Source organism: Grus americana, chromosome 10 (assembly GCF_028858705.1).
Source record: "Grus americana isolate bGruAme1 chromosome 10, bGruAme1.mat, whole genome shotgun sequence".
Classification (NCBI taxonomy): Eukaryota; Metazoa; Chordata; class Aves; order Gruiformes; family Gruidae; genus Grus; species Grus americana.
This window is the reverse complement of record NC_072861.1, coordinates 21,285,268-21,310,917: the sequence shown is the minus strand read 5'-3', so window position 1 is coordinate 21,310,917 and position 25,650 is coordinate 21,285,268. Positions and strand designations below refer to the sequence as shown.

The 25,650-nt window shown below is 48.0% G+C and overlaps 1 protein-coding gene across 6 annotated transcripts in view; it reads left to right on the top strand.

The window, feature by feature from the left end:
• Positions 1-23,794, top strand: part of IGDCC4 (immunoglobulin superfamily DCC subclass member 4) — a 100,444-nt gene extending 76,650 nt beyond the window's left edge. For 4 of the 6 annotated variants that reach the window (XM_054837219.1, XM_054837217.1, XM_054837216.1 and 1 more), the window contains 10 exons: positions 137-370; positions 4,824-4,931; positions 5,702-5,885; positions 6,546-6,673; positions 7,613-7,783; positions 8,302-8,439; positions 8,934-9,039; positions 9,853-10,087; positions 16,817-16,981; positions 18,799-23,794. In XM_054837219.1, coding sequence (XP_054693194.1) covers positions 137-370; positions 4,824-4,931; positions 5,702-5,885; positions 6,546-6,673; positions 7,613-7,783; positions 8,302-8,439; positions 8,934-9,039; positions 9,853-10,087; positions 16,817-16,981; positions 18,799-19,320 — 1,991 coding nt within the window. In that variant the 3' untranslated portion in view covers positions 19,321-23,794. The remainder of the gene's footprint in view (positions 1-136; positions 371-4,823; positions 4,932-5,701; positions 5,886-6,545; positions 6,674-7,612; positions 7,784-8,301; positions 8,440-8,933; positions 9,040-9,852; positions 10,088-16,816; positions 16,982-18,798) is intronic. The other 2 variants (XM_054837221.1, XM_054837218.1) reach the window with 2 other exon arrangements.
• The last annotated feature ends 1,856 nt before the right edge of the window (positions 23,795-25,650 follow it).

Here is a 25,650-nt window from a genome sequence, read left to right as displayed (position 1 = left end):
GACAGTGGAGACATCCCACTGCCCAGGACAGCCTTTCCTCACACTCCTCCCTCACTGCCCACGACAGGGAGGATTCAGTAGAGCAGGGAAATGGAGACAAGCAGCTGAACATTTTTCTCTTGTCTTTTTCTTCTAGTTCCATTTGCCCCAACAGAATTAAAAGTCCGAGCGAAGATGGAGTCTCTCCTGTTAACATGGCAGCCCCCAGCCAACCATGCCCAGATATCTGGCTATAAACTCTACTACCGAGAGGTGGGCCCAGAGGAGTCCAGCGAAGAAAGCCCTTTGGATGGTGCTGAAGATGAGAGCTGGGACGTAGGACCCATAAAACTAAAGAAGAAAGTGAAGCAGTACGAGCTGACTCGACTAGGTTAGCTGGTTACATCTTCTTAGCAGTTGGTGTGGAAACCCAGGGTCTGTCTCTTGCACTGTGTAGCAGTCCCAGGATGCTTCCAAGAGGCTCAGTTATCTGCTTGACTGCAGATACATAGGACCAGGACCATGTGAGCTTCTTTAAGAGCATCCAAAATCATTTCTGGAGTAGGGCTCTTGGGGCTCGTTCTAAGCAGAGTTTAAAACACAGAAATTTCTGATGCCAGTGTAGCAGGGATTGTATTTTTAACCAAGGGCTACTAATATACTTAGTATACGCTAATAAGTGGATTTGAATCAATTAATGTTTTTTATTGTGTTGCTATGAATAGTGCCTAGATTAAACTCTCCAGTCAGGACAATGATCTCTCCTTCCCTGTGTATTTCTAAGAAGCTCCATAATTGAATGCTATTTGAAATCTCTCTCTATTAAAATGCAGAGATGGGTTAATTCACAGCATGCTAATTTTGGGTCAGTATTCTCCTCCACTTGCCCCTAAAGGCAAAGGGACAGAAGACTGAGTGTCTGTGGCTGGAGAAACAGGTCTGCATCACAGTCAGATCTGCCTGCCTGGCTAACTGTGCTTGGCGTTTCCCATAAGGAATTATGTTTCTAACATCTGATCGTACTAATTAGTTGATTTGTCCATTGATACAGGATGGAGAGAGAGAAGAGAGTCATGGCAGATGCATCCTCGAAACAGGATTCTGCTTCTTAGAGTTCTTCCATCCCCCACTGCATGCTTCATCTCTGGTACTGCCCAGTGAGCTGAAACTGCAGGGCAAGCGTTTCTAATGCTGGTTCATCTTACACGTCTAGCATATATATTATGCATGGTGTAAAGGTCAGGCTGCAGCACCTGGAAAGACAGTTTGTGTCATCACTAAGTAGGTTTCCAGCCATGTTGCAGCCATCCTGCCACTGAGAGGGTGTTAACAGTTATGAGTTTCTCTGAAGAATTTAGGTCTGTAATTATTGCACTGAGGAAACCACATGTGAACATCATCACGCGCTGCACTAACCACTGGCAAGTCAGTTAGCGGAGGGACTCGGGAGTGGGCTGAATTGGTTCCAAATGCTCTGGCACAATGATGCTGAGAAGGCTGCTTGTTCTTCTGTAATTACTTCCTTAAATTTGGGCATCCATCAAGCCCTAATGGTTTCCGTATGATTCGGCAGTTGTGTATCGGCTATCAGTGTGTCAGGAAGAGAGTCTTGGGTTTCTTCCAGCCGTGGATGTTCTCTTTCTCCCCCTTATGCTGTTGAATGACAGGCTCTTGCGCGTGTACAGTAAAGGGGTCAGGGATCTGGCTGTGTGGAGAAAGGCAGGGGGTCTGGACATGAAACAAGGAGTGACTGGGAGTTAGAAGGGTTTAGGTTTATGGCAGGGACCTACGCTGTGCAGGTACTTACACCTGCATTAGGGGTCTCGATGGAGAGTGAGCAGCAGTCCCGGGAAGGGTTGGCAGCCCTAATGGGATCTACGTTGCTGCACACTGGGGAAGCAGCTGGGGGGATTTCCCAGCTCATGGATGTCTGCCTGGGAAGCACAGCAGCAGAAACCTCTCCTAAGATCCCTCTGTAAAAACAAATGAACGAAATACCCAACGCTGTCTCTTGGGAGTATCTCTTGATGTGAGGGGGTTGCGTGTGGTGAATGGTGCTGTCTGGTGGGAGAGAGATTTGCCCAGGCTGGCCCACGGGAGGTGGGCTGTTGAAGAGGTGTCATGGCTGAAACTGCAAATTGGGTCAAGAGCTTGAAGAGATACGAATAGAATAGAATGTTCTTTGTTTACATAGAACAGAATATTTCAGTTGGAAGGGACCTGCAAGATCATCTAGTCCAACTGCCTGACCACTTCAGGGCTGACCAAAAGGTAAAGCAAATTAATTATAAAGGGCATTGTCCAAATGCCTCTTAAACACTGATAGGCTTGCGGCATTGACCACCTCTCTGTCCTGCAGGCTTCCTCATCCTTTGCCTTACCCCCAACATCTGGCTTCTTGATTTTGCCTTTGGTAATGCCCCAGCTGTCTCCATTTGACCTGCCTGAAATAAAAGACAATTTTTCTCCTATGCTTGTGTTAATCTCTGGAGCAAACCATGTCTCCTTAGAGTGATACTGCTAGTGATGTGCCTCGTATCTTGTCTGAGAGTTATGTGCTGAAATCCTGTGAGAGAGGTGGGCAGCTGTTCAAAGGCACATAAGAAATACAGGAATTTCATGAGCCCACAAAATCAAAAGGAAACTGTCCTGACTGAATCACCAGGAGGGCTTTTCCCTGAGAAATTCTCATTCATTTCCATCTACATTCTAGCAGTTAGTCTTTGTGATGGTGTGCAACTACCAGGGCCATATTTTACATGAAAAATAAATGGTAAGGATCTGATCCTGTCTTCCATATTCCCACAAAGGAAGAGTGCATTCCTCTGGGAGTGACTCCCTGGCGATCAGGGTATTTTCCCACTTAGGGGAAAGTATGGCGTATGGCATCTGGCCAACATGAACACCTTGAAAAACTGAATGAAACAACATATTTAGTGTACTGGATATATTACACAGTCATCCAGATTAGTGATTTGAAATGATCTGGACTAGATTATTCTGCTTATATTTAATGTATGATGGAATGCAGTGAAATACATCTGTTTTCATGCTGCCTACTAGCTTCTTGACAGCTTGATAGAGCTTTATGTCTGCATGTTCTAAGAGCTTCAACATCTGGGCCTGCGTATAAAAATTGAAGCCAAGCCTCTGACTGAGAAATCCAAAATAACCCTATTTTCAGAATGTGAATTGCTTGATGTTGTGGTAGAGCTCTCCTGGCTTCACGTGTAAGTGGCTGCTGTATTGATCCTACCCAGAGATGGAGGACTTGTCCTTTCCTTCCCTTCATTCTCCAACAGGAGCTGCCCGCAGCTGTGTCACATCTGTGAGCTCTTCCTCATCGTTTTCAATTGCATCATCTGCAATGAGCTCATGTCCCAGTGAAGCCCAGCCAAATGCTTAGGCAGGAGGCGGAGTGTGTGTGCTGGTGAGAGACAGGCGCTGGGGTTCTTTGTTTCACCGAGCCCATGGTCCCAGCCATTTGGAAGTTGAGCACCCTTTGGCCTCTTATCCCCTGTGTGGGTTTGAAGCATTTTCCTGTGGCTGGAGAGTGTGGAAATGCAGATGAGGCTGCCTTGGAGGCAGACAAAACTCTGTTTGCTTTTGGGATTCTTTCGGGGAGAAAAATGTGGCTGAACTGTTTTTATATTCTGAGCGCGAACATGTGTTGTGGAGCAGAGAAAGCCTTTGGTAATTGGTACCATTAGCCTCTGGGAGCATAATCAGTGCAGTAATAATAAAATTGGCATCAATAAGAAAGGTTTTATTCTGCTTACGTTGTCTGGCAAAGAGAGCAGTGATCTATCAGGGCAGGGAATGAACACGCACGTCCCAAATTAACAAACTTCATCAATGCGCTGCAGCCAAGGCAACCAAAGACGGTCTGGACTGTTCTCGCTGAGCTTCTGAATGGGCTGGCTGCTGAAGGGAGAAGCTGGCGAGTGTCTTAATTGAGAACTTTGTATCTCCCAAGTTGTTTCCTCGATTAAACATCTCCATTAAAAAAAATAACATCAGATGTTACTTAACACAGCAGAGGAGTATTTCAGCTGATGAAAGGCCGGAGGAAAGTGGGAAGTGAATTTTGGACTGGGGCAGCACTGCTTGGAGAAGAGCATCCTGTCCTGCAGCTCAGTTTGGGTCCAAGTTTGAGGTTCCCCATAGAGTGCCTGGCTGTCTGATGGGAAGGGTGTGTAATGAGCATCCTCAGGTTTCTGGTGCGGGCTGTGTGTGAGCTTTTCTAATTGCGAATGAAGAAATTCTGCTGTGGAGGCAAACACAACAAAAGCTGCCAGTGACTTAACAGGGTGTGTGAGGACTTGCTGGAAGGAAAATCTTCACAGCAGTGAATAAATCAGAAAGGACTTTAGAAATGGGAGGTGCATTTTGGAGTGGAGAGGATATCCTCAGTCTTCAGGAATAAACAGTGCAGTGCATCCGCTTCCCTGGGGGGGAGAGAGGAGTCATCGTCGTGCATTGGTTTCTTAGTAGTCTGCAGGGAAGAAAGATAGGAGATCGTGAGATGATGTGCTACAGTCCATGACACTGGTTAACCCTTCACGGCTGGGGCAAGTCCATTTGCTGCTGCTAATTTCTGTAAAAAGTAAGAGGAGAACTAGAGAGTAGCTGTGATGATACGTGCACCAGTTGTGAGACAGTATTTGAATGTGAAGAGCTTGTAAGTGGAAGGGGGGCTCCCTGATATTTTTTAGCAAATACAATTCTGTTCAAGCTACTTTCTTGAATGCTGAGAAAAGCTGGTCAGATCAAACAAAACATGTCTAACTGGGGAGGGTTGGTAACAAAAATAACCCCAGACAAACCCTGATTGATTTTTCCAGCTCCTGGGAAACTCTATGAGGTGAAGCTGGTGGCATTCAATAAGCACGAAGATGGTTATGCAGCGGTTTGGAAAGGCAAAACAGAAAAGGCACCTGCAACAGCAGTAGGTGAGGAATGCCCTTCATTTGTTGTCTGTCTCTTCTGCTTGGCATGTGGCTTCAAAGGAAGGGTAGAGGTAAAGGTACAGAAGATGAACATGAAGAAGGACAATATGAAAATGGGGAAGGTCCCAGTATGAGGAAACTCCCTTTGACAGTCATTGCAAATTGCATTGGAGGCATTATCTTGGGAAGGAGAGAAAGGAGCAAAATATCCTTCTCATTAGGGTTGTTCTTGTTCTGGGTGTGATGGCCTTCACCGTGTTCTCTCTGGCCCCATTAGTGGGTCAGGGATGGTCTTGGAAATGCCAAATACCCTGGGTTTCACCTCTTACGTTATAAAGATCCCAGAACGGGAATTAGCAGCATGCCAGGCTTTTTGCAGTGTTATAAAGAGAATAAAAGCTCTGAAGATGTAGGCTCCATTCTCAGCTCTACCGGTGTTGTAGGATGGTGAAGAGTCTGGGCTCCTCCTTACCCTGGTGTGGGCCTGTCAGGTGGGCCTGTCAGCTGTCCTCCCATGCTCCACAGCAGTACAGCACCACCTTGGTGCATGGATCCTCACTGTGATCTTTCCACATGTGAGGAAAAGCGTGAACTGCTGTGTGCACAGAATGGCTGAGCCAGACACCTAGGCTTACGCTGGAGGCCAGCATACTGGTGCAGGCTTCACACCCTAGGCCTATTGTACTCCGTGTTTTCTGTGTCCATGACGGCTGTCCCTTGCCTTACTCTCGTGTATGTCTCCACATCTCTTTTCTTTTTGTCTTGCACTGTAGATCCCCCTGTGCAGAAGGGTCCTCCGCTGCCTCCAGTCCAAGTCTATGCGGAGTCCAACAGCTCAACTTCCATATGGCTTAGGTGGAAGAAACCTGACTTCACAACAGTCAAAATCGTCAACTACACCGTGCGCTTCAGCCCCTGGGGCCTGAAAAATGCCTCTCTCGTTACATACTACACGAGGTAAAGTGGGATGATAAGGGTTCAGCTGCCATGTATTGAAGCTCCAATACTGAGCAAAATCTGGGTGTTCCATGTGCTGGAAGGGTCTGCCTTGGTCACGGTTCCATTCAGAACTGTCGAAATGTGTGGCACTGAGTCTTGTCCGTGACTTAAATACCAAGGGATCATTTACTGGCTGGTCTCTGCATCTTTTTTTTTTTTTTTCCTGCTCTGGTTGGACCTCACATGCTTGCTTCCCTGTTAATAACAAAGCTAGGTGCAATTATGGCTTGTCTCAAAGCCGCCATGATTTGTGAGGTGGTCCTCACAAGTTTGGTTTAAAAATTGCTAGTTTAAGCAGTTATAATAATTTGGGTATGTATTTTAAATTTGGATTCCTGTGCAGGTTTTCAGCCTATAACCAGGCTGTGTTTTCAAGCTTTTCTCTGCAAGTACATCAGAAATGGTCCTGGAGGCTGGGAACCTACTTTGCTCTGTATCTGGGCACTGAGTGCTCTTGCATTCACATGCCTGCAGGAGATGAAGATTTAGGTGAAAAATCAAATACTGTAAGAGTTAGGATAATCTCTTACAGTGTTCCTGGTATAAGGTATCAAGGTGACAGTGGCTGGGAGAACCATCGAGTGTTAATGGCCTTTTGAATGTGTCCTCTTTTGGCAGCTCGGATGAAGACATTCTTATTAGTGGGTTGAAGCCCTACACGAGGTACGAATTTGCCGTGCAGTCCAATGGTGTGGGCATCGATGGGCCCTTTGGCAGTGTGGTGGAGCGGTTCACCCTTCCTGACCGTGAGTATTTATGGGAATTGAATCCTGATTTCTTCTGACTTTTGCTGAATCTTTATGAAATCCCTCCTAATGTGCCTCTGAGAGATGTGATCTCAGATCACCTCTAAGCTCTGATGCCCCTGAGTACACGCTGAGAGCCACTAAGCATCCTGGTGGTTTTCCCAAGCCCATTAAAGGAGTGCTGCTTTGTAAAGAGAGGAGCATGTAAAGAGATTTGGGGCACCGATTGCTGTTACTGTGGGGTTGCCTCTCAGTTCAGAGAAATTCTGCTCATTAGAGACAGCAGATAAGCTTAAGCGCTAGGTCCTCCCTGTGCTCAGTGTCACTGTCAGAACAAGAGTGCCTTGCCCAGCCTAGTTTTCTAGTAAGACCTCCACCTCTTAGCTTCAGGCCTGGTGAAGGCTGGGAGGCAGAGATGATCGTGGGAGCTGCAGTGGGTTAGCTCCTTACTCTGTGACAGCTTCTCTACTATTCAGCTCCACAGAGCAGCAGCAATGGCCTCTGGAGGTGTTGTGTCCCAGCTGGGACTAGTTGTGGTCCAAGCATGGCTTTGGGGAAGATAGAGAATAAAGCAACAAGGCATAAAAATGTGCTTGGAATATTCTCTCAAAGACGGACGGTGTTGCACAGCCTCAAACTGAGCTGCATGGCTTCATCAGCACTGTCATGCTTCCCTCGGCTGGCTGGCCGTGATGCACAAGTCCTGCCCTGGACTTGGGCAGGACTGGGGCTTGGCAGCCTTCTCTCTGCGCCCTCCAGAGCTTGTTTGGATGAAGTGTCCAGCCACCCAGGTTGCCCATCATTTCATGCTTGCAAACATGGCTGCAGCACCACTGAGAAGGATTCAGAGAAGGCACAGACCATTTGTCACGTCCTGTAGGTTAAATGCTTTCCTCTTCTTTTCTGCTGTTCACGCTGGGTCTTTATTGTCTCTGCCAGGTCCCTCGACTCCTCCATCTGACCTGCGGCTGCACCCACTCAACCCCTATGCTGTCCAGGTGCACTGGTGCCCCCCTGTCGAGCCCAATGGCATCATTGTGGAGTACCTCATCCTGTATAATGCCAACAACACGCAGCCAGATGACATGTGGACCTTGCTGACGCGAGAAGGTGAGCCTCCTCGAGGTACTGTAATACCCCACCAGGTTCTGCTCCTCCTCCTGCCTTCTTCCCTGCCTGCGGAACCCTGGTTGGTCACTTCTGCTGCCCTGATTTTTGCCTCGCTTTGAGCACATACAAATAAACATTCAAGAACTCGTGCTGCCAGCTTTCTTGGAGCATGTGCTGGGCCTTGCTTCTGGTCATATAGGAGAGTCCAGGGACACAACAACTGAGAGAAATGAAATCATACATGTCTAGGGCTGAAATAGCCATTATCACCCAGCAAACATCCTGTAGACACAGGCTGGCAGCTAGTAATTCCTAGGAGAACGTGCAGTCTGTATCATCAGCTCTTTAAGGAGCAAGTTCATTCATACCGAAGAGGTGTATGAATTACCTCTTAGAGCTCACGATACAAAATCCCTCGCTTCTGAGGGTCCAACACAATTGCATTGCTGCTTTGCTGCAGCCTCTGAATACTCTTGAAACTGCATGTTTAAAACCTCTTTTGATTTGCTTTTGATCAGGAAATATCTTCAGCACTGAAGTGCATGGCCTGGAAAGTGATACCAGATACTTCTTCAAGATGGGAGCAAAGACAGTCGTGGGATCTGGTCCCTATTCAAACGTTAAGGATGTGCACACCCTCCGGGAGAAGTTGTCTGGTACGAATTTCCCCTTTGTCCCGGTGCAGAAAGCGAGTCGCGTTGCCGAAAACCGCCATTCGTCAGCAGCAGCGTTTCTGTTTGCCAAGCAGTTGCCTGTCACCGCGCAGGATGCGCGATGTGACAGCGTGTGGGCCAGCGCAGCGGATGATGGCAGAGTCCTCGGATGTGCAGCTCCACTGCCTCAGGCAGCTCCAGAACCCATTCCACAGAACCTCATCTCTCTTCCCCGTCCCAGCTTCTGCGGAAGGCCATGGGCAACCTGCATGTTGTTGCCTTTCTGTTAGGCCTGCGTAGCATGAAATTAATGAATGTGCATAGATGCCAGTTTGCTTTAAGCTGCATGAAATTGTCACTGCCAAGTAATCTTCCTTTACGTGTACAGAGGCATCACCTATTGGTTTTAGTGAAGCTGGTGCTTCTCAGAACGTAAGACTTTTTGTACCTTCTTCCTGCTAGCGGCTGAACTGATGTATCTGTCCTTCCCCTACTAGATGTTCTGGATATCCATTCTGTCACGGGAATCATTGTGGGAGTCTGCCTGGGGCTGCTCTGCATTCTCTTCTGCATGTGTGCCAGCTTCCGCAACAGCAAGCAGAGGTAGGTGTCACCTCGCCTTTGCAGGAGGTAAAGGAGGCTGATGTGCAAGGAGACAAAATACACTGTGAGCTGCTTCCCCGTGTTCAGCTGGGCTGTTTGGGATGCGGTGTACGACATCAGTTAATAGAAAGATTGAGTCTTGGGAGTGCTAGCTGGCTAAGGAACATATTTAGTATAGTCTCTTTACGGATCTATTTTCTCAGTAGTTTCTGTTTAATTTGTGTTGCTAGATTAATAGGGTTTTTTTCAGACAAAAAAAAGCAAGAAAAGGGAAAAAACACTATTTGCTGGATTACTACCTGTGTCTGTTAGTGTGAGCAGTATTTTGCTTCTGAGGTTGGTCAGCTCTAAGGATGTTTGGAAAGGGTTGGTTAACTTCCAGTTGGGAAAATGATGAAAGACTTCCCAGTGAGTGACAGGCTGGTTTAAGGAGGACTGAACTCAGCCCAAAGCCCCTGCTGTCCAAGGGTTCTGAATCCTGCCACAAGCGTTTGGAAAGACCATGGTCAGAAACCAGCTTAGTTGTTGAGTAGAGCCTTGAGCTGGTGGCAGATCTCAGGAGTAGGAACAAGCAGCTTCTGAAGTCTTATCCTAACGTGGCCACCAAACTTTTCTGTCCTGGTGCATCTCTCATCTGTAAAGCAGAGTTGGACAGGAGTGACATGACTCCCTGCGTCAGGGCGGGGGCTTGGGCTTGGTTGCTTCCACAAGGACGGGCTGAGTGGCCCGGAGGGCATCACTTTGGCAGTCTGTGGCTGTTTGGGACAGAGGAAAGTGAGGCTGTTGAGAGATGTCATGCTCATTTTCCCTCAGGGAGGTCCTGCCCGGCCTGGATTCCCAGGCAGCCGGCAACCACACTTACTACCACCGGAGCAGACAAGGAGTGGCAGCTCCCAGTGCCACCTTGGACTCACATGAGCTAGAGTCCCTCATGTCCCCACTGCCGGAGGATGCCCCTGTGCCCCTGGGGGACATCACAGAACTGACGGAAGTGCACAGCCTCATCCACACGAGTCTCCCTGATGACATTGTCCACGGGAAGAGGAAGGTAAGGACCCACACGCATGGTGACTGGGCTCCCACCCTAGGCAAGAGCCTTTGTTTGGCGTGTCGGTGCTGGGAAGCCAGGGGCTGATCGTGTCCTGGCTCTGCAAAGTGCTGGTAGTCTTGGCTGCAGGCTGGTGCTGGGCAGCCATGCGTTTCCCTCTCTGTAAAACTGCCTTGGCTCAGTTTGGGATCCCCGTGCCACCTCCCACCCCTTTTCATCCCCTGGCACAGCGACCCCTCATCCCCGGAGAAGCAGCTACCAAACGTACTGCTGCAGAAAGCTGTGCTGTTCCTCTTGCTGTGGCATATAGATGGTGTGAGAACGTGTGATGTCTAGAGTAGGTGCTCTGCCTTCTGGGATACTCTTTTGCTTAGAGTAAAAGAAGCTTTGTCCTTAAGTAGCGTGTTCACTGGAATACCCCTGAAGAATATAAGAGGTGAAATTGTGTTTTATTTGTGAACCTTATTTTTTGAAGCAGTCTTTTCCTGCCCCGCTTGGTTTGCCTGACATTGCATTGTCTTTCACTCCTTCCTGCCCATTTCCTCTCTCAAGCTTGCCTGAACCATTTCATTCCATTAGGGAACCTTTAATTGGCCTAATTTAGTTAATCTGTTTATGTCTCTCTTTGTAGCCCAGGGAGAGCATGTAAAGTAATTAGGAGGTTCAGTAAAACAAATGTATTGTGAGCGCATGGGATTTCATGTTTGCATCAACGATGCACTCGTGTGTCCCTGGAAGGAAGGTGAGTTCAGGATACCTGGCTAACCGCAAGACCTGTGCTTGCTGCTGGTGCAGCTGTGGTCTTTTGGAAACATGACGTCTTCTGCTGCTTTTAATAGTCCTGTGAGCCGAAGCTGTGCTCTTGGCCATCCCCAAGTGCCATGGCAGATCAGTGCTCAGCTGAAGGAGAGGCAGTTTGCAGCCAAGCCTCATCTATGGATTTTGGTGGAATGTAGCTGCCTGTCTGGACCCAAGCCGAAGTGTGTGAGGAATTTCCTACTGTTAAATAAGGAACAAATGTTTTCATGGATGGTGACTTACCCTCAGAACACGTCAGGGTGGGAGTTCCCTCCCTCGGGAGGCCTTTCTGGGGGCAGCATCCAAAGCAGCAATCCTGTCTGCAGAGGTTTACAGAAAGATTATAACGTGTGCAGAGCAGGGGCTGCAGAGAGCAATGCCAAGGCCTGGCTCAGGGCTTAGCTGAGAGCTCGGGGCCCCCAGCGTCTGTCGCAGAGGCTGGCAGTGTCCAGCAGTGGAGTTATGTCCAGAGATCAGAGCTTTGGGGAGAGGGGCAATTCTGGCCGTAGTGTCTCTGCCTCCATAATTGGATGGAGCAAGGCTGCTGAAGAGTTAAATTCACTGAGGATTTTTGCCAGCAGAATAAAGAGCTTGTTTTCTTGATGGATGTGGATAGGGAAGCAAGGATCACTGAGGAGCAGCCGCACGCAGCCACCCGGAGAGAGTGTTGTCACCCATGCCGACCAGTGAGGATGACCTGGCTGGTGAAGGAGAGAGCTCGAGTGGTGGCTGGGAGCAACAGGCTGTTGTTGCTGGGAGCGGGCACTGGAGGGAGATGTGCTCCCACGCAGGAGGCCCTGCTCCTCCACTGCCCAGTTCCTGCTGGAAGTGCCACCTGAGCCAGCCCTGAGCTCCACTGCATCCTCCCTGTACTCTGACACGTATAATCAAGGGTGAAAAGATTCAGGCCAAAAACATCTTTCTGCTGCAGTTGCCAAGAGGCCACACGTCCGGATGGCGATGTGATTTTACCTGGCTGGGTGGTCAAGGAGTTGGGCAGGTCTCATGAGCATGGCCAGACTGGTGCACACATGTCTGGTCCCCACAACAGATGTAAATCAGAGTCTGGTGCAGTTGTGAGTGTGTGCATCTCCCTGCTTGTAGACAAAATGCTACTAGCCAAGGCCCAGGAGTGGGTTGTAGATTCCTTGGGTTGTCTTGTGTGCTGCAGATAGCTTCTTCCAGCAGCCATTTAAGCTAGGCTGCCAAAACCCCCCGGGGACCCTGTCTGGAGCCGAGTGTTGCCAGGAGCTTTGTACCCTACAGTGACCAGCTGCCTTTGTTGCCTTCTCTTTTCTTCTCTCATGCTGTGTGTGGTTGGGGCTGTGAAAATCCACGGCAAGGAATGTGGTGGAGCCACAGAAAAGAGAAAATCCTTGTGGAAGGCAATTCCTGGTCCAGCCTGGCAAGGGGAAGCTCCCCGGGGTGCTCTAGGTCAGGTACCATCACTTGCAGTCCTAGTCAATAAAAGAAAGGGAGTGAGAAATGTCTCAAGGATCCCTTTGATTTAACAGCATATCGTGTCACCACAGAGCTCAGGATGTTGGCTGGGACGGACTGTTAGTCCGATGCTGCTGGCACTGTTGGGCAAGTTTGTCTAGCTGTGATGCCAGGGACCTGGTAGCTCCAGGCCTTTGTGACCTCCGGCTGCCTGCTTGCCTCTCTGTCCTCGAGTTACGCTCCTGAAACCTGGTTTGTGGTGGTTGGGTGGCACTTGCCATTAGCAGCGGCAGTGATAGCTGCTCCCGCGCTTGTAGGCTTTTCGCATGCTGGCTCATTACTTTGCAGTTCATGGATTATTCTGCATTGGTTTTATTCTTGTGGCAGCTCGAGGTTCCACTGGAGATTGGAGGTTCCGGTGCATGGGAGCCGCCTGGCCGCCCTGGCCCTGCCTGCGGGACTGCAAGGTGCTGCTGCAGCCAAGCTGTTGGCACGGGACCCCTCCGGATGGCTGACAGCTCTGTTAGGAGTTCGCTTTAGAACACCCTTTTCCTTCCTTTCTCTGTGTTTCCCAGTGGTCACACACAAGGATTTGTAAATACACTGACAAGTGATTTTCCTCTGTTACTCTCTTCCCCTTTCAAGTGACCCCCAGACCGATGGTCTCAGTAGCCCGCGTTATAAATGACACCGTAATGCATAGGCTGTAGCGAGGCAGCTCTGTTTCCCCTGACAGATGGACTGAGGATGATAAAATGGCTCTGCTCCAGACATCTCTGTCACTGCTGCTTTTGGGCCAAGCAATTTAGGGGGTGGGGGAGAATGTTAAAAAGCATCTGCTTTCCATGGAAGACTTCAGCTTTTCATTGAATGAAGCCAAACCCAAGTGTTTTGGCTTGGAAATGTTTGCCGTTGTGCTTCTTGTGAGCTGGAACCTTCCTTGCTTGCTGCCTCGTTTCTTCCCTGCGGGCCTCCTCCCCGCGGGAGCTGTGTTTCCCATGAAGCATCCCTGTGACTTGGAGAGCAAAAGCCGTAATGCATCAGGGAACTTGGATCTACCCAGGTTCTTCGTCATTTTCATGTTGACATTTTTCTGTGTGGAAAAAAAGTCCCAATGTTTTCTGAAAAGTCGTGGATGAGCGCTGTGCTCCCGTTGACAGCCAGCAGAGATTTTCCTTTATGTGGTGGGGGAGAGGTCTGTGTTATGTTGCATCTTGTTTAGAGGTGCAGGGATGCCTGTACGTTTGCATGACATGGAGCTTTCCCGCTGCTGCGGTGCCGTTCAGCAACGATTCCTTTCTTTCCCTTAAAAGCTGGTCACATCTGAAATGTCCCCAGCCTTGTTTTGCACAGGATTTCAAGCTAGTTTAAATAACCGTCATGATAAACCAGGGAAGGTTTCAAGATCAACATTTCCTACATGTTCATTCTCAGCTCGTATATTTGCATGAAATCATTACTTGTCACTGAAAAGGTAACATGATCTAGGCACATTTTTACCAGTTGGAGTTTCTATAAAGAGGCTAAAATGAAAAGGCTTGTTTGCTTTGATAAGGATTTAGCTGTAATGGAAACACCTTTTATAGGAAGATGTTTTTATTAGTTTTCATTCTGGTGTTTGCACTGAACTGACAAAGGGATTTTTCCCTCTTTAAATTAGTATTAGACTGACATTCCTTGTCTCCGTTACTCTATTGTAAAAACCGAGAGAACGTTTCCTTGTCTTCCTTCAGCCATTCACCAGCCCAGCACAAGTAGAAATAAATAGTATTGTTCATTACACCGAAAGATACTGCTTAAAAAAGCAGAGAAGCTTTGAGGCACACAAGACCTTCTTCAGGTCTGTGATGAAAACAGACCTGAGTTAATTGCTGCTGCCCAACCTTAGAGACTGAGCCCCAAGAGAGTTTGGGGTTTTTTTCCCTCTCAAACATAATGTGCTTGAATAACATGTGGGATATAGGCCATGTTGTGTGGCTGATGGTTTTTTCTGTTTGTTGAAAGTTGCAAACTGGTACAAAACAAGTTTGTTCTTCATTGCAGCCAATTTCAGCCAGAGCTGAACAGGCTGTTCCCAGAGTCATCAAAACCTATGTAAACATGGCAGATTGACATTTCCGCTAACAGATGGTCCATTGGGGATTGCAGCAGAGCTGCCTGTTTCTTTCCACGTTTTTTGGTATTCACAAGATGCCTGCAAGAAGGTTTTCAAGTTTGCTCTCTCTGTGTGTGTGTGTGTACGCGTATGATGCTCAGATCTTTCTGATGGCAAATATGCATGTAAGCATCTATAATAGGACACACATTTGTGTGCATGTGTGCATATTTGTGTAGGTTCAACGCTGAAATTTCCAGGCAGTATTTGCTCAGTAACGTATGTTCCTTGGAAAAGGCACAGAAGCCATCAGTCAGCAATGTAGCTGCAGAAAGCCTTTCAGATGGCAGCAGAAGCAAATCGAACACGTTCCTCGAGTACTCGCATGTAGCGATATTCCTTATTGTTAGCTGTGTGTGATCGCTTGGTTGATTTCTTGCTATTAAAGCGTAGTTTAATGATTGTCCACTTAGAAAGGGAGCAATTAGGGAATGCTCTTGGCTTAGAATATATCGTTGAGGATTGCAGAGAGAGGAATGACGAAGACGACGCCTCCAGCATCCACTTCTAAATTAGCGAGTGCTCGATATCCACAGCGCTGGGTTTGGATGTCACTGTTCTGCAGGGTGCTGTCATATAAATGAGGCCCTTTACTACTTGCTTTCTTAAGGTTTGATCCTGAGGCAGCAACGAAGCTCCTGGGACTTGAGGTTGGTGCTGGGATGTAATGCCGCTCTTCTTCCCGCGAGGTGTTAGAGCCCCTTTGGTGCTTGAGTCGGGGTGGACAGAGAGCGCTCGGGGAAAATGGTTCAGCGCATACGTGAGCACTTTAATGCACTTTCTGCCAGCACTGACAGCACGAGGTAGCATTTGCTTCTTGCTAAATAGCTGACTTAGGAATGCCTGGCTCACATACAACATCTGGTCATGTATTTCTACCTAATTTCCAGCCAGATGGACCGAGGCACAAGGAGGTCAAATGACTCACACAAGGTCAGGCTGATGTCAGAAATCTCCTTGCCATCTCGGCTGGACTCGTGCTCCATTGACTGTTGTTGGAATAGATCTGGCCTAAATAATGGCCGCACATGCAGAGCAGAAACCTGGGTTTCTCCTGCCTGACAGTGAGCAATGGGTGGTTAGTGGGTCTGAATGGCTGTGCCATGTATCTTCACCCTACGCAGCCATTGTGCTCACACCACCAGTATTCTGTACGCACACTCACAGTTGTGTCAGGTCAAGATTTTTTCTCTTTGCTTCAGCCTTGCGTTGGCCTCTCACTTCTCTCCAGGCAACATGCAACATCTGTGGAACGAGCCCAGAGAAAACTGGCTCATGTCTTCCTTAAATCTGAGCACGTGTGTGTGTATATATGTATATGTACGTGAGTCAGTAGCAAGGCTGAGCTCAGGTAAATGCAGGACAGACCAATAAAATCAAAACCTGGAAAGAAAATACTTTTCTGCCTGTGAACTAATAGTCTGAGCTGTTAAATAACTTCAGCTCTTAAAGGCACACATTTCCCATACACAGAGGTGTGCATTCAACAGTTTATTGCAAGGGGAAGCTGAGAGAACCCAGAACAAATTGCGTTCAGCCCATATAATTTAATTAGATCTACAAACAAGGTAACACTGGTTGCCCAGGGGATTTAAAGCTGAGCTAAGAATTGCTTGGTGGTCTGTTGAAGAAAAAAAAAAAAAAAAAATAAGGCCCCCAATTTTGTGCCTCGGTGTTGATGGGGAATGGCAGAGTTTTTACCCAAGCTGTAGCTTGGAGCAGGAAATCTGTCTGCGCTGCTGAGCGAGCAGTTTAGCATTGTCTTCAACTCTTACTGGAGCACACAGGCTGGTACAGACAGGTGAGGGTCCTTCTGCATGCTGCAGAGCATTGCCTGTGCCAAAGCAAAAGCCGTAATCATTCTGCTCCAGATTTCCACCGTCCCTGTTCCTTTCCTTGCAGTATTTCTCAGTAGGCTCATCCTGCTCTGGGTTGTTTGCAGCTTTGCAGGGAGTTGATTTCAGTGGACCTGTGAGTGATGTCTTGTGCCATGATATACCCGTTGGCCTCAAAATTTGAGAATCAGTTGAAAACTCCTTATGAGACCAGTTGTGAACCATCTGGCAACTTTATCCACTCGCTCTGCATCAGGCCATGTAACAGAGCAATAAATAAAGCCTGTTGTAATGCAGCGACTGCATGAGTCCGTTGCAGCAAGCATTTTATTTTGGTACCATCAGAAGTGTTCTCCGCATTTAAGTTGCATCTTCTAACACCATGGTATTTTCCCAGCTTGCACTTCCCTTTTTTAAGCTGCTTCTCATTTCAGGTTTATGAGGATAAGAATCTGTATCTGTGATAATTGGATCTTTTCTTCTCCCGCTTTTCTTCTGCAGTCTTCATGGAATAAATCAGCCAACCAGCCCTGGACAAACAGCATAGCCAGATACGGGGACACTATCACAAAAGAGCCTGTCTCTGCTGTGAACGGATCACTGAAGCTCCCTTCCAGCGCGGGACAGAAGCTTTTGTTACAAGCTCTGGTCTACGATGCTGTCATGGTGGGTGTCTTCGGTGGCTTATTGACTTGTGTATTCTGATGTGGTTTTTCCATTTATATTCCCTTTCTCCTTTTTGCAACACAGGAGAAAATGTTTTCTTCTCTAAGCTAGGTTTAGTTGGCTGATCACAGGCTTTATTTTTTTTCCCCTGGATACAGGAGTGCATGCCAGCGAGACTGATGGGATTTGAGTAAAAGCTGTTTTTTCTAAGCATCACTCAAAACTTCAACTCTCCCCTGAGCTTGTGTCTTAACTCCAGCCTTAACTTGAGAGCCTGTGCTGTGGGCTTGTTCTTTTGGTGATGGCCAAGTGGGGCCAGACAGCTCAGGTCTGTCAGCAGGGTTGCAGCAGTTCCTGAGGACCCGGAGCCCCGCACCAGCCGTCTGCTCGGAGCCTTTGCTGTGGCCATGCAGCAAGCAGCCTGCTGAATGAGTTAGGAGCTGCAATGCTCAGCATGGTCATTAAGATCTACGGTGTGCTCACCCGAAGGAAGGATTGCATTTTTGCCTGTAAAAGGAGTCAAAGATCAAGGGTTGATTTAGATTCCGTCTCCAGAGAGGGTAGAGCAATTTCCACTGCATTTGTCTTGTGCATAGATTGGGAGGAAGTCCTGTTTCTGATACTCCTTCATTAGAATAAATATACACTCCCGTGTTTTGGAGTGTTTGTTACAAGGACGGTGATGTCTGTGCCACAGTCTGAGCAAAGCAAACTGAAACCTGCTCAGATTGGCTCTGCACCAGAAGATTGCTTTGGTTATTGCTTTAAAAAGTTCACCCCCCACCCTCCACCCCCAGCAAATACTTCCAAGTAACCCACCTATGTTTCCTTCCTAGATAGTAGTGTGAAAATCAATTATACACAGGATGTAATTAACATTATGGATAGAGTTAAGACAATGTTTTACAACCCAATTACAGGGCACCATTTAAAGCACAGCTTACCCATCAGAGTTTGTCAACAAAAGGAGAAAAGTGTTAAAATATGTAAATGATGCACAAAGTTGGCTTCAACAGAGAGCGCAAATTACACGTGGGATATTTCACTTTCGTACTTTGAATTGTCTTCTTGCTACTAAATCACGCTCAGCCCAGAATCTGAGTGCTGATTGCCTAGAGAGCTCTTTGTGAGCTTCCAAAATAATTTGTCTGTTAAATTATTGAACGATAATCCAGCAGAATGACCTGCTTGTTAGTCAGATTTGTGGGGACTTGTAGCCTGAACTCCACTTAAACACTGCAGAGAAGAACCAGTTGGTTTCTTTCTGAATTAAAGTGCTTGAATTTAACCAACTTTACCAAGCTGTGACCAGGGCTCTAACGAACAAACATTTTGTGATATGTAGCCAAGATTAAACCAGGAAAATGAAGGGAGCCCCGGTATCTAGTTGTGGGATTATATCATGAGCTGTCTCAGCTGTCCACTCGCCCTCTAGAAATCTGGCCCTTAACATGGAAACAGACTGGTGAGTGTTGAAAATTGTGGTCTTTGACAGAGGCTTGGAGGGATGGTTCGTCCAGCCTGCCAAGAAACCATGGGCAAATAACTTCACTCCCTTGGGACTTGCTTTCCCAAACGTAAAATAGGAATAATGATCCTGAGGTGATTTGAGATGCTTTTAAGACTTCAGCTCTGAGAAACATATCAAAGTAATGCTTAATGGACACATGTGTACATCCCATGGCACTCTGTGGGATTAAAAAGAAATACATTTCAGTGCTTGGTTGGGTCATAGCCCCAATTATCTGAACTTCATTTACTTTACCTTTTTTTTTTTCTCTCTTTTTCTTTTTAATTTTCCCCCTGTTTGATAACAGAATGAAGCAAAGAAAAGCCACCCACCAGCCAACCTCCACCAAGTGGAAGCAGAGGTCATCGTCCATTCTGATTTTTCAGCCTCTGACAGAGACTACGACTCCCAGCTGCACACCCTGGAGAGCGAAGAGACAGAAACCGAGGAGCAGGAGCCTGATGAGCTCCCCTCCGGACAGCCGGCTCTTCCCGGCTCTCCCAGCACCCAGCAGGATGCTAGCCAAGTGTTGGTGGGCAATTCTGAGGTTCAGACCCAGGATGAGCTGTTAGGTACGGACAGAAAGACTAACGAACCAGAGGCCGTTAGCATCCGGGGGCTCACCAATGGCTTCCACAGGCACAGAGAAAGTCTGGATTCAGTGGAGAGCGGAGATTTGGACTCCATCCAGGAAGGCAGGGGTGATGTGCAGCCAGCCAAGTGCCAGTCGCTTTCCACGGCCCTGGAGGAGGCCCCGCTCTGCAGTAACTCTGGTTTAACCAGTTCATCCTCAGCATCTGAGAACGTGGCATGTGTCCACAATCACTAAAGAGTGAACTAATCTGATTTTGATCATGGGAGAGCTAGAAGCACTAGTGAGGGCCTGTCCCTCTGAGGTACTGCGTGCCCTCGACTCACTGAGCCCAGCAGGAGCTAAGAAAGGCGCAGCATCTCACCAGAACAGGATTCAGACCTGTCAGCTGTACGTATCACCTTCAGGAAATCAGTAGTGGAGTGGTAAAGGCCCGTTGTCTTCTCACTGAAGCTGATGAGTAACTTGGTTTTCATGGGAGCGGGACTGAGCCATCTGCCAAAGTCTGACGTGAAATCGTGGATAGAACAGAGCCTTCTGCGTTAGGCTGGGGCTGTCGCTTCGCTGTAGTCCTTGAGGCGACTGGCAAGATGTCTCTTAATTCTGGGAAGAGGCAGGGTACACCGAGCGATTCTTCTCAACTGTCTCTTCGCCAAGGAGCGCCTGGCACTTACCTACTGTCTTGTTGGGATGAATTTTGTCAGAGGAGTCCCGCAAGGGGTGGAAGCCAACACAAACAAATGCAGTGAGCTGTAACCACCAGCCTTTTCTGCCCTCCCGTGGTTAAAAGGATTATAAGGCTCTCTGTGTGTGCTACCGCAGTAACTCTTACTAGCAGGCTGATGTAGTGGCCTTTTATTACACACTCTACGAGTGCCTCTAACAACTTGTACTATATAGAACCTTCTTCAGTGTCTGGGTCATTTCACCAACCTGGACTTTGGTTTATGTAGGTTCTTGTACCTAATATTTTAGGTACACATCTGTCCTTTTAATGTACAACATGTATTTTTATTTCCTTGGAACATCTTTATATTATTTAATTTTATAAAGTGGAGTAGTGTGTGGTATAGAGTAGCATTTTTACTACTTCTCTCTTTCTTTATTTTTTCCTCCCTAACAACACAACTACCTCATGTCTGTTGGAGAAAAAAAAGCAGTAGATCTACTCTTTTGTTATAGTCCATTATAGGTTTTAACTTATTCTTATACTGCCTTTTTCTAAAGAATACGTTTGCACTGGTTGTTGACTCTTTTTTAATGCATAGTGCTGCAGATCTGATGTCTCTCTTGCTTTGTTTCTAAGTGTCGCTGTAGGACACCTTCCCTGCAGCTGGAGAGTTGGGTTGTGTTTCTCTGTAGGACTGTGTTTTGCAGGAGCTGGCCAAAGGAGACCGCTTCAGCTGGCGGGTATTGATCCATCTTTCCTTAAGAAGCTTATACTAGCGAAGAGGAAAAAGAACCTACAATTGCAAAAGTAACTTGTGATCTTGGGGACATCTGTTTCTTTTTTTTTTTTTTGTGCCCAAGTGGAGACATCTCAGATGATTTTGATTTTCAGAGAGCAGCACTCAGCCTTCTGTAAGCAGTGGGCTTGCTGAAGGCTTTGGGTGAACAGGTGAAATTTTCCAGTCACTTCTGAGAGTCCTGGCCAAAGTACTTTTGGGGGGTTTTTTTAGGGTTTTGGAGGGGTTTTTTTTGTAAGAGCAGAGCACCACCAGAGCTTAAAAATTAAAATAAAATCTTTGGTCTCATACCAGTCAGTCCGGTTTGAAAATCATCCAGTGACTCTTCCTTGCTGACATTGTGTGCTTACTGCTGACGTGTCTCTCGGCCTGGCCTCTGGTGTTGGGTGAACTTTTCTCTCCCCTCTTTTTAGCCTGTCTCTGCCCTGTTCCAGGCTTGCAGAGTTGGACTGGAACGCTACAGATTGGACCAGCTCCTCGGGGGTAATAAGGATCGGTAATTCTGCTCATTGAGCGTTTTGTAAATGTTCTGCCTTCCTGGAGGATTCAGACATCTGGCCGTTTGTTTAACAAATGAGGGAAGAGAGGCCAGTCTCCCTCTTTTCCTACCAGATCCCCCAGAGCTATACAGGGAGCTGTGTGCTGATCTGAGATCCTGTAAAAGGCTTTAGAATTTTTTTGTGGTGAAATTTGGACTGAGATACCACTGCTTGCAGCAAGGAGAACCTTGCTCCACCAGCACCCTATCCCCGCTCCTGTTGTGAAGAGCCCTGTCACAGTGTGCCCTGCATTTGGAGCTGAGCTGGACCAGCCCGTGTCCTAGCAATCCTCCAGCAATCCCTGTTAGCTCCAGGTCTTCAGCAGAGGAGTTACCTCCAAGCCTCCGTGTACCCTCTTGGGAAGGATATTGGAGCTTCCACCTCTCCCCATCCATCTCCTCCCAGCATGACACACCGTTCTGGTAAATGGCCATATTTCCACTCGTTGCACTTGCTCCATTGCTCCAGCTGCTGCTTGGTATTTTGAGAAATGCTGTTCCGTGCTCAGAAGCACCGTGACTCCAAAAGGCTGTGGCACAGAAAGTGGAAATCAGTGCCAGGGAGCAGGCTAGGCAGGAGTTAGTGCAAAGACCAAGAAAGGCAAGAAATCATAACTCAGCAGAGGAAGTACGTAATTAACCTCCAGAACTCATTGCCACAAGACTTTGAAACTAATGACTTAGCATGGTTACAGATAAGGCAGTGAAGTGTTATTGCAGGCAATAAGGGCAATTCACAGTTGTATGGGAGCGGATGCAATTGCAGAGGTATAAACCCTCCAGCTGGGGAGTATCGGGCACTAGCTGCGGAGGGAGATTTCTGTAGCTGGCCCTCAGTTCGCAGTTAGTTTCGTGGAAGAGTCCTTGCCTTTCCCCAGAGACAGAACAGACCCTGTACAAGCCACGCTGCTGCCTTTGGTGTCCAAAGAGGGAGAAGGGCCCTTCTCCACAAAGCTCCCTGGAACCCCTGGTGACTTCCTTTCACCTCCAAAACCAAGTCATCCGCCTGCAAGCATGACGGCATGCCGAAGGACCGCTTCCGCTGAGCATCTCGGCTGCCGGAGGCCAGCGCCGGGAGGAGTTTGACCAGCAGCGGGCACGACTGGGTCACCGGAGTTCTCCTCCCAGCTCCCTGTGGTGACGCTACCTGGGGCAGGTCACGTTACCAGCCCTGAGCTTTCCATCCAAGGGTCTGTGGGGATGGAGCCATAGCTCCTGGAGCACTCCTTTGTACCTGCACCCTCTGCTTCGTCCGTTCTGACTTTAGCAACCATATAGCCATGGAGTGAGTGGCGCTGATCTGCCTACGAGCTGCCCCTGCCTCTCACTGAAGCCAACACAAGCAGGCACGGTGTGACACCATTCTCCTGGATCACCTTGGGCCCATCACAGCGCCACCAAGGTAGTTACGTGCTCCGAGAGCTTTTGGGGGGGGATGCAGCAGAGTGCAAACAATTCTGCTTGTGCATCACAAAAATGCTTTGTCTCTTCACGCTGAGACTTGGTCTGATCTCGTTACAACCCACCAAATTGTACCAGAGGGTGAAGCTGGCGGCGTTTGGATGTCCAGGTACTGCGTGGCCGTGGACTGGTATGCCAGACCTCGGCTTCAGAGACCAGGGCAGTTCCCTGTGAGCCAAGAGATCCCCACCGATGGGCGGCAGCGAAGCCGTTCCCTGAACGGACGCATGTCCATGCAGAGTGCTGCGTGTCCTTGTCTAACTTGGCTGTGCCCAGGTCCCTCCTGTCCTGAACACGCGTGGGACCTTTCTAGTCTCAGCTAGAAATGAATGGAAGAAGACAAATAATAACACATTTTATGTGTAAAGCTGAAACAACCAGTGCATATATTTTTTTATCATGAAATAAGTAGCTTTCTTGCAGATTTCTCACAGACACACAAACTGTTGATACCTTTAATTACCCATCGTACCTAATATATGTTCCTGTGCATCAGACTCCTTTCTCCCTTTTCTTCCTTTCAGTAACACTAAAGATTATTGCTGTTCAACTTTTTGCTGGTGTATATTGTTTTACATTGTTAAAATGTCAGGTTTGTCTCACTGGCATAATTTTGTAGTATTAATGTTACCATTTGGCTACACAACTGTATATTCCCATGCTGCTGCGAGAGTCACAGTTCTCATCCTTTTATTTCTTTGAATTCTTTGTTACATGAAACACATGACTCGGCTAAAAATCTCTTTCAACTTTTAGTTGATTTGATTTATTAACAGACAGCAAAGTTCTGGTCTAAATAGTTCAAATGAGATAACTCATAATCTAGGTTTTGAAATTTTTTACATTACTAGCTAACAGCCCATGAAATACGCTGTGTAAGAAAGCAACCATTTTAATAGAGCACTAGGTATGTTTTTGATCTCATTAGAAATAGATGTTTTGAAGGGATCATCGTGTCTTTTCTAATCAATACTTTTGTTAGAAAAGAGGTCTTTAGTCCAGCAGAAATCAACCATCTCGTTCTGTTACTGTATTCCCTTGCTAATATTTTAAAATTAAATTTCATTTAATTTTCTACACAGTGCATAAGGATGTGTAACCAGAACTTGATCTCGTTTGAAGGCTGTGTCTGTGTTTGGTTCCATGCTGTACTTAATTATAACTTACTTTCTTCAGACTGTTCTTACTCCACAAATACTCTTTAGTGTTAAAGTGTAAGAAGACATTGTCCTTATATTCCTTAACTAATGGGTTATTAATAAAATATTTAAAAATAAAAAAAGAGTGGAATTTGTCTCACAATTCAGTCTGTTACAGCTCTTACTCCAAGAGAAAGTTGTTGTGGAAGGCAGCTGTGCTTGGAGCAGCTGGACCCTGGGAAATTTGCTGGTAGGTGCCGTCCCTCAAAACACAGGACGGCCGGAGAGTTCTGCCTGCGTCGGCTGCTGGAGACAGACCCGCGAGGTGTCCCTGCAGGCTGTGTCAGCCCGGCTAGAGCCGTGCCTCGTGGTGCGTTGCCGAACAGCTCAAGTCCAGCCTTGTGCCTACCTTAACTCGCTTCTGGGGGGGTCTGACCACGACCCTGCAGCTGGTGGGCACGGGCTGGTGGGGTGGAGCAAGGTGGGGAAGCAGCGGTGGGAGCGGGACCCGGGACGTGCCCGCTCAGTGCCTGGGCTCATAACCGTGGAGGCTGGGAGGTGGGATGATGGGGGGTGCCCGGTTCCTTAGACATCACTTCAGGGATTTTGGGCGTGGGCAGAATTTGGGTTCATTAGGCATTTCTTGATGCTCGCTCATTCCTCAGTTTTGAACTGATTCCTATAAGAAAAAGAAAATTGTCCGGTTTCATGCTTTATCTTGCTGGGGAATTTTTTAATGTGAAAAATAAGCAGAAGCATCTAGCAAATGAATGGTGAGGGTTCTCTCAGATGCCGTGCTGGGCTGAACACTCAGTGGCGTGTATGCAGCGAGATTGGTGAGAGGCTATCTGGCAGTGCCCGAGGACGCACTCAACCTCCCATGCATCTCTCCCTCTCCCTAGGATGCATTCCCTGCTTGAGCAGATAGTTTCCATTATTACTTTATGCTGCCAGGACTACAGAGCCATAAAATCTCATTTTATCTGCATTACAGAGGTAATAAATCTGCACTTAGCACAGTGTTCTCTGATAGTGGATAAAGGGAACTCTGTCAGACTGCGTAACTCTGATGAGTCTTTCCCCTAATGACGGGTAACCCCACAAATGAGCAAGGAAGAACCTTGCAGGGGGGGTGGTGGGTGGTGATGGGTGGCTGCAAATCCCACTTCCAGCTCAGTTCACAGCGTGAGGCGCTTGGTGGGGTGGCTGCAAACAGGGCAGCGCGTGGGTAAGCAGAGAGACGGACGGACACAGCAGTTACAGGGGAGCCAGGACCACGGAGAAGATAAGAGCAAGGCATTTGTTGCATTTCTTTCTCTTCCCAGTAGGCTATGCCAGGATGCAGCTGGCAATGCTACCGCAGTGGGCTCGGGTAACTCGGTAAGTTACAAGTGCCCGGTGCAGCACATTGCCTGGCTCAACACAGCACGAGGCGACGGGCTGCGTGATGCAGCGAGGCGGCCAGGGGTGCTCCACGGATGCTCAGCGGACACCAGTGGTGGAAGCTGCATTTCGGGGGACTCCTCCGACCTCCTCCCCTCCAGCAAAGCACCGGAGCAGCGGTTACACCACCACAGTCAGACCTCCGTGATTTGCGTGGCAGGTACAATCGCGTGGGTCTCATCGTTCGCGCTGGCTCCCCGCACTCATTTCCACTGATGGCAAAACCGCTGGATCGGTGGCACGATGGTTTTCAATTAACGGAGAACACGTAGCTCCTCCTCAGCCCGGAGGCATCCCCTCGGTGTGGTGGGAAGCGCTGGCCCCTGCCACTACAACAACTGTGTCCTTATGCAGCCAAAAGCAGACGGAATAAAGGTTTCTGCTGGTGAAAGCAGCTTCCCAGAGCACATCCCGGGGCTGTCCCACCGCTGCTGGGATGGCTCCCGGTTCAGTGCCTCGAGGTGGGTGCCTTCCCTGTTGCTCACTGACCACGAAACAGATGCTAAAACCCTGCGTGTGT